At 62.2% G+C, this 8257-nt stretch overlaps 1 protein-coding gene across 1 annotated transcript; it reads left to right on the top strand.

The window, feature by feature from the left end:
* The first annotated feature begins 707 nt into the window (after positions 1-707).
* On the top strand, positions 708-6329 carry TMEM51 (transmembrane protein 51). The gene is given in 4 exon segments (XM_068169923.1): positions 708-1124; positions 1438-1879; positions 5167-5320; positions 5322-6329. Coding segments are annotated over 3 exon segments (756 nt in total). The 5' UTR covers positions 708-1124; positions 1438-1535; the 3' UTR covers positions 5580-6329.
* The last annotated feature ends 1928 nt before the right edge of the window (positions 6330-8257 follow it).

The following is an 8257-nucleotide window of genomic DNA, read 5'->3' as shown; positions in this document are numbered from 1 at the left end:
GGATGTGGCACTTGGAGCCATGGTTTAGTCATGAGGTCTGTGGTGACAGGTTGGACTGGATGATTTTTGAGGTCTCTTCCAACCTTGGTGGTCTGGGTCACTCAGCTGGGGCTTGCAGGGGTCTGGGTGGCTCACAGGGGTCTGGGTCACTCAGCTGGGGCTTCCAGGGTTCTGGGTTGCTCACAGGGGTCTGGGTCACTCAGCCATGGCTCACAGGGGTCTGGGTTACTCAGCCATGGCTTGCAGGGGTCTGGGTTACTCAGCCATGGCTTGCAGGGGTCTGGGTGGCTCACAGGGGTCTGGGTTACTCAGCTGAGGCTTGCAGGGGTCTGGGTGGCTCACAGGGGTCTGGGTTACTCAGCCATGGCTTGCAGGGGTCTGGGTTGCTCACAGGGGTCTGGGTGGCTCAGCTGGGAAGGGGTTGCACTCACAGCTTCCAAGAGCTCAAGCTCAGGTCAAGGAGGCAGAGTGCCAGGAGATGTGGTTCCACAGGTTTATCCTTGGAGAACAAGCACCTCCAGTCCTGGCAACTCAGCACTCAGCTGAGCAGGTGCAGGATCAGTTCCCCCCCTGTGGCCCATCCTGCTCTGCTCAGTGGGAAGTCTCTTCTCACTTGCATTAAGTGATAGAATGAGAGGAAATGGCCTGGAACTGTGCCAGGGGAGGGTGAGGTTGGATTTTAGGAACAATTTCTGTGCTGCAGGAGTGGTCAGAGACTGGCACAGGCTGCTCAGGGAGGTGGGGGAGTCCCCATCCCTGGAGGTGTCCAAGAAACCTGTGGCTGTGGCACTTGGGGCCATGGTTTGGTGGCCATGGTGGGGTTGGGCTGCTGGTTGGAGTGGATGATCCTGGGAGGCTTTTCCAACCCAAACAATTCTCTGATTCCATGCAGCCAAGGACTGCCAAGGAGCCAAGGAGCCAAAGCCCTGTGAGGAGAGGCTGAGGGAGCTGGGATTGCTTAGCCTGGAGAAGAGGAGGCTCAGGGGAGACCTTCTTGCTCTCTCCAACTCCCTTGAAGGGAGGTTGGAGCCAGCTGGGGGTTGGGCTCTTCTCCCAGGCAAGCAGCCAGCACCAGAACAAGAGGACACAGTCTCAAGCTGTGCCAGGGGAAGTTTAGGCTGGAGGTGAGGACAAAGTTCTTCCCAGCAAGAGGAATTGGCCATTGGGATGTGCTGCCCAGGGAGGTGGTGGAGTCCCTGTCCCTGGAGGTGTTCAAGAGGGGACTGGATGTGGCACTTGGAGCCATGGTTTAGCTGTCAGGAGGTGCTGGGTGCCAGCTTGGACTTGCTGAGCTCTGAGGTCTTTCCCAACCTCATTGATTCTAAGGAAAGAAGGAAAAGGGGAGGAAAGTGGGGCTTGGGGTGGGCATCCACAACCTCCCTGGGTGACCTCTGCATGCCAGCACGCTCTGACCACTGCTCTCCCCCTTGTGCCCAGAGCTGGCTGCCAGCCCGGGGAGGGGACCGCACGGATGCCAGCAGGGCTGCAGCCCTGGGAGGTGAGGCCAGCAGCAGCCCCCAGCAGCAGCAGCCCCCATGGCTCACTCCCGTGCCAACGGCTCGCACTACGCCCTGACGGCCATCGGGCTGGGCATGCTGGTGCTGGGCATCGTCATGGCCGTCTGGAACCTGGTGCCCGGCTTCGGCTCCCCGGACAAGCCCTCCGCCCCCGCCGGCAACAGCAGCAAGCCCGAGCGCGGCAGCGGCGCCGTGCTCAGGAGCAAGACCTTCTCGGTGGCCTACGTGCTGGTGGGGGCGGGGGTGCTGCTGCTGCTGCTCTCCATCTGCCTCAACCTGCGCGACAAGAAGAGGCAGAGCCAGGAGGAGATGGTCCACGTGCGGCGGCAGGTGTCCGTGGAGCCCTCCCAGCAGGAGGACAGGTGAGGGGCTGGGGAGGGGCAGCGGGGTTGGGTGTAGCAGTGAAGGCGAGGGGGGAGCGGGGTTGGGTGCGGGAGTGAAGGCGAGGAGGGAGCAGGGTTGGGTGCAGGGGTGAAGGCGAGGGGGGGAGCAGGGTTGGGTGCGGGAGTGAAGGGGAGAGGGGGGAGCGGGGTTGGGTGCAGGGGTGAAGGCGAGGGGGGAGCAGGGTTGGGTGTAGCAGTGAAGGCGAGGGGGGGAGCGGGGTTGGGTGCGGGAGTGAAGGCGAGGGGGGAGCGGGGTTGGGTGTAGCAGTGAAGGCGAGGGGGGAGCAGGGTTGGGTGCGGGAGTGAAGGCGAGGGGGGAGCAGGGTCGGGTGCGGGAGTGAAGGCGAGGGGGGAGCGGGGTTGGGTGCGGGAGTGAAGGCGAGGGGGGGAGCGGGGTTGGGTGCGGGAGTGAAGGCGAGGGGGGAGCGGGGATGGGTGCGGGGGTGAAGGCGAGGGGGGAGCGGGGATGGGTGCAGGGGTGAAGGCGAGGGGGGAGCAGGGATGGGTGCAGGGGTGAAGGCGAGGGGGGAGCAGGGTTGGGTGCGGGGGTGAAGGCGAGGGGGGAGCGGGGTTGGGTGCAGGGGTGAAGGCGAGGGGGGGAGCAGGGTTGGGTGCGGGGGTGAAGGCGAGGGGGGAGCGGGGATGGGTGCAGGGGTGAAGGCGAGGGGGGAGCAGGGTTGGGTGCGGGGGTGAAGGCGAGGGGGGAGCGGGGTTGGGTGCAGGGGGTGAAGGCGAGGGGGGAGCAGGGATGGGTGCGGGAGTGAAGGCGAGGGGGGAGCGGGGTTGGGTGCGGGAGTGAGGGCGAGGGGGGGAGCGGGGTTGGGTGCAGGGGTGAAGGCGAGGGGGGAGCAGGGATGGGTGCGGGAGTGAAGGCGAGGGGGGAGCGGGGTTGGGTGCGGGAGTGAGGGCGAGGGGGGAGCGGGGTTGGGTGCAGGGGTGAAGGCGAGGGGGGGAGCAGGGATGGGTGCGGGAGTGAAGGCGAGGGGGGGAGCGGGGTTGGGTGCGGGAGTGAGGGCGAGGGGGGAGCGGGGTTGGGTGCGGGAGTGAAGGCGAGGGGGGGAGCGGGGTTGGGTGCAGGGGTGAAGGCGAGGGGGGGAGCGGGGTTGGGTGCGGGAGTGAAGGCGAGGGGGGGAGCGGGGTTGGGTGCGGGAGCGAAGGCGAGGGGGGAGCGGGGTTGGGTGCGGGGGTGAAGGCGAGGGGGGGAGCGGGGTTGGGTGCAGGGGTGAAGGCGAGGGGGGAGCAGGGTTGGGTGCAGGGGTGAAGGCGAGGGGGGGAGCGGGGTTGGGTGCGGGAGTGAAGGCGAGGGGGGAGCGGGGTTGGGTGCGGGAGCGAAGGCGAGGGGGGAGCGGGGTTGGGTGCGGGGGTGAAGGCGAGGGGGGAGCGGGGTTGGGTGCAGGGGTGAAGGCGAGGGGGGAGCAGGGTTGGGTGCAGGGGTGAAGGCGAGGGGGGGAGCAGGGATGGGTGCGGGAGTGAAGGCGAGGGGGGGAGCGGGGTTGGGTGCGGGAGTGAGGGCGAGGGGGGGAGCGGGGTTGGGTGCAGGGGTGAAGGCGAGGGGGGAGCAGGATTGGGTGCGGGAGTGAAGGCGAGGGGGGGAGCGGGGATGGGTGCAGGGGTGAAGGCGAGGGGGGAGCAGGGTTGGGTGCAGGGGTGAAGGCGAGGGGGGAGCAGGATTGGGTGCGGGAGTGAAGGCGAGGGGGGAGCGGGGATGGGTGCAGGGGTGAAGCCAAAAGCTGCTGGTAGAGGTCAGTGGGAAGGCTGATAGAGGCGTGGAAGGGTTTGGGTGGAAGGGATCTCCCAAGGGATCTAGTCTGACCTCCCTGCAGCCAGCAGACATCTGCAGCTAGAGCAGGTTGCTCAGAGCCCCCCAGCCAACCTGCCCTGGAATGTTCCCAGGGCTGGGACACCTCCCACCTCTCTGGGCAACCTGGGCCAGGGTCTCCCCACCCTCAGCATAAAGAATTTCTTCCTTCTCTCCAGTCTGGATCTCCCTCTTTTAGACTGAACCCACCACCCCTTGTCCCGTCTCTTGAGGAGAAGTCCCTCCCTGTCTTTCTTATGAGCCCCAGAAGGTCTCTCTGGAGCCTTCTCTTCTCCAGGCTGAACCTCCCCAGCTGTCTCAGCCTCTCCTCCCAGCTGAGGGCTTCCAGGCTCCTGATCATTCTCATGGCCTCCTCTGGACTTGCTCCAGAGCAGTGTGTGCTGAAGCCAAGGCAAGCACACCTCCTGCTTTCAGGTGCAGGCAGGGTTGTAAGGAGTGACTCCAGCTGTGTTGGTGGGGGAAGGGAGGGTTGGCTGGCAGCTGAGGGCTGGATGGAGCCTTGGCCAAGGCAGTGCTGCCAACCATGCCGCTCCTGGAGGTGCACAGGCAGCCAAGAGGGAGCTGTGGGCAGCAGTGGTTAATGGTTAACGCTGAGGAGCAGCAGGAGCACTGCTGTGCAAGCCCAGAGAGGGGCAGGAGGTGTAGGAGGTGCAGCCAGTGCTGAGCAGCCTGAGGCTGGGGATGGAGTTTAGACCTGGTGAAAGTCTGCTGGGCTCTCCTGTTTGCCTGAAGGGGGAAACCTCCAGTGAGCAGAGCAAAAGCTGACAGAGCAGCAGGCATGGGCTGAGCAAACACAAGCTGCAGGAGAAGTCCTTGGCAGCCAGGAATGCACCCAGGGAAGTGTGCAGGGACATGGGGGCTTAGATGGGAGCTGGATCTCTGCAGTAAAACCGGAGGTGGATACCCAACCTGACCCAAGAGGCATCCAAATGCCCCAAGAACCAAAGGGTGATGAAAGGAAGAGATCTCTGCTGCACAATCAGGAAAAGAAAAGAGGGTTTGTAGGCAGAGAAAGTGATGATCAAAGTCTGGTGTGTGGCAGGAGACAATAAAACCCTGCTGGAGAGCAGAGGTGGGGCTGCAATCTGTCAGAGAGTCAACCAGGTTGGAAAAGACCTCAGAGCTCAGCAAGTCCAACCTGTCCCCACAGACCTCCTGACTAAACCATGGCACCAAGTGCCACCTCCAGTCCCCTCTTGAACACCTCCAGCACATCCCAATGGCTAAGGACTCTCTCTGTGAAGAACTTTCTCCTCACCCCCAGGCTAAACTTCCCCAGGTGCAGCCTGAGACTGTGTCCTCTTGTTCTGGTGCTGGTTGCTTGAAAGAGGAGACCAACCCCCTCCTGGCTACAACCACCCTTCGGTGTTGGGTGACGGGTTGGACTTGCTGAGCTCTGAGCTCTTTTCCAACCTTATTGCTTCTCTTTTCTTTCTCCCCTCTCTAGCCAAGAGGAGGATGAGGACACAGCTTCCCAGTACTACGTCCCCAGCTACGAGGAGGTGATGAGCGCAGGCTACTCGGAGCCCAGGGACTCGGACCGGAGCCGCAGGCTCAGCGTTTCGCTGCCCTCCTACGAGTCGCTGGCGGGGCCGGAGGAGGGCGGGCAGGGCCCCGGGGGCCGCGGGCGCGGAGCCGGGCGCGGAGCGGCAGCCCGGCCGGCACGGCTCCCGCCCCAGCAAGCGCCTCAAGCCCCTCAAGGTGCGCAGGATCAAGTCGGAGAAGCTGCACCTGAAGGACATCAGGCTGAACATCGCTCAAGGGAACAGCACCGCTCCCATCACCATAGAGCCCTTGACCCCCCCGCCCAAGTACGAGGAGATCCAGGACAAAGTGCCGGGCAGCCAGCACATGACTTAAGGGAGAGGAGAGGAGGGCTGTGATGCTGCCGGGTGGTTTGCTGGGAGGGGGGGAGGGGGTTTGGAGGCGAGCACACTGAGAAGGGGCTTGGTGTGTGGGTGGAGCAGCAGTCGGGGCTCTCTGGGAGCTGTGGCACGGAGGACTTGCTGGCTGTGTGGCACGGGGCCAGGACAAGCTTTTCCCAGGCTGGAGCTTGACAAAAGGCTGCGGGGAGAGAAAGCTGAACGCCAGCGAGCCTGCTGCTCTGGAGTCAGTGGAGGCTGGAGGTACCCAAAGGGTCGTTTGGGGTCTTTGGTGGTGCTTCTGTGAAAGCATCTTCTCCCCTTCTCCTCCTTGTGCCAGCCAGGCTGGTCCCAAACCACCCAACTGATCCCAAACCGGTGGGCAAGGGCCAACGTCCCTCTTGTTTCGGTGCCTTTTCTTTCTGAGCAAGGGAAACTGCGTTGCCAGAGCAGCACTGCAGCTTTCCCCCTGCTCCCATCCAGGGCTGGGATGGTGGCCCAGGGCCAGGGCCAGCCCCAGCTCCTGCCAAGGTCTGTGCTTGCTGGTGGGAAGCGGACTGAAACAAGCCCTGCGCTCTCCGGGGAGGAGATGGATTTCTTGCCTCGCTCGTTTCGTGCTCCAGCACAAAGGGATTGGCTGGCTGAGGTGAGAGGAGAGGTCCAAGGAGGTTGGGAGCTGAGGGGCATCACTGCCAGGAGGTGAAATGACTGTGAGCAGACCTGTTCTAAATAAATGTTTTGTACCTTGTGTGTGTGTGGTTGGCCCTCCCCAAGGCTTCCAAGCTTGTCCCGGGGTGGGTGCTGCTCCACAGGCGTCCAGCAAAGCAATGGGTCCACAAAGCCAATCAGATCCTGGGCTGCAGCAGGAGAAGTGTGGCCAGCAGGTCGAGGGAGGTGATTCTCCTCTACTCAGCCCTGGTGAGACCCCACCTGGAGTACTGCATCCAGTTCTGGAGCCCCTATTACAAGAGGGATGTGGAGGTGCTGGAAGGTGTCCAGAGAAGGGCCACCAGGATGAGCAGAGGGCTGGAGCTGCTCTGCTGTGAGGGCAGACTGAAGGAGTTGGGGCTGTTCAGTCTGCAGAAGAGAAGGCTCCCAGGTGACCTAATTGTGGCCTTCCAGTATCTGAAGAGGGCTACAGGAAGGCTGGGGAGGGACTGCTCAGGATCTCAGGTAGTGATAGGACTAGGGGGAATGGAATGAAGCTGGAGGTGGGGAGATTCAGGCTAGATGTGAGGAGGAAGTTCTTCACCATGAGAGTGGTGAGACCCTGGAATGGGTTGTCCAGGGAGGTGGTCGAGGCCCCAGCCCTGGAGGTGTTTAAGGCCAGGCTGGATGAGGCTCTGTCCAGCCTGATCTAGTGTGGGGTGTCCCTGCCCATGGCAGGGGGGTTGGAACTGGCTGATCCTTGTGGTCCCTTCCAACCCTGACTGATTCTATGATACTAAGTCAGCAGCACCTTCAGCCAGGGGCTGGCTTCTGTGCTCTGAATGTTGATGGGTTTGGTAGAGGGGAGAATCTCTTGGGACATCTGGAGCAGATGTTGGCATGGCCATTCTGCCCTCAGCCTCTGGGCTGCTGCTGTGGCCGGTGGAGGGGGTGGGGGGGCTGCTGCTGTGGAGGTGTTGGTTGTTCTGGGCTGCTGAGCAGAGGCTGACTTGGCAGCAGGGTTGAGACAAGGTGTGAGAGGAGTCCAAGGGACCAAAATGAAGACTAGTAAGAGATGTCAGTGAAGAATGGTTGAAGAAGTTTATTATGAGGGGGGTGGAACACTGGAAGAGGTTGCTCAGGGAGGTGGTGGAGGCCTCATCCCTGGAGGCATTCAAGACTTAAAGCCTGATGAGGCTCTGAGCAGCCTGATCCCGTTGGCATGTCCCCTGCTGGCTGCAGGGGGATTGGACAAGATGACCTTTAAAGGGTCCCTTCCAACCCAATGCATTGCTTGGTTCTGTGATGGCTGCACTTGGGGGGGCCCTTAGTCCATAGAATCAATAAGGTTGGAAAAGACCTCAGAGATCCTCAAATCCAACCTATCACCCAACACCCCAGGCTCAGGGTGGCCCTGGGTCCAGGCTCTTGGTAGCCCTTAGCTCACAGAAGCAGTAAGGTTGGCAAAGACAGGAGAGATCAAGTCCAACCTGTGGCCCTGGGTCTGGGCTCTTGGTGGCCCTTGGTCCACAGTATCAATAAGATTGGAAAAGACCTCAGAGATCATCAAATCCAACCTATCACCCAACACCCCAGGCTCTGGGGGGCCCTGGGTCCCAGGCTGCAGTCCCTGATATCTGTGGGGGTAAGCCAGGGACTTCACTTTGCTGTGCCCTCAGATGGCCACAACAGTGTCATGAGCCAAGGGACTCCCTTCCTGAAGGCAAGGACCCAAACAGCAGAAGAATACAGCCCAGGGTGAGGGATTTGGGGTGCAGGGCCCCGTGTGGTTCTTGCTGAGAGGCTGGGCAGGTGGTGCAGCCCCTTGGAAGTCATCTCCTATGTGTGTGTGGGGACAGCTGGCTGAAGAAATCTGGGGTGCTGAAGGGAGACTCCTTGTCCAGGCAGCTGGGAGTTGAAGGTTCATCAAGGTTCAGTGCCAGGAGGTCATGGCATGGGGAAGCAGGGTGGCAAAGCAGCACCTCTCCCAGGGTCTCAGGCAGGGGGAGAGCTGGGGGCATGACATGA

The sequence above is a fragment of the Melanerpes formicivorus genome, unplaced genomic scaffold (genome assembly GCF_026170545.1).
Source record: "Melanerpes formicivorus ecotype bairdi unplaced genomic scaffold, bMelFor1.0.p_v2 SCAF_245, whole genome shotgun sequence".
NCBI lineage: Eukaryota > Metazoa > Chordata > Aves > Piciformes > Picidae > Melanerpes > Melanerpes formicivorus.
Note: the sequence above shows the minus strand (reverse complement) of the source record. Positions and strands in the feature narration are given on the sequence as shown.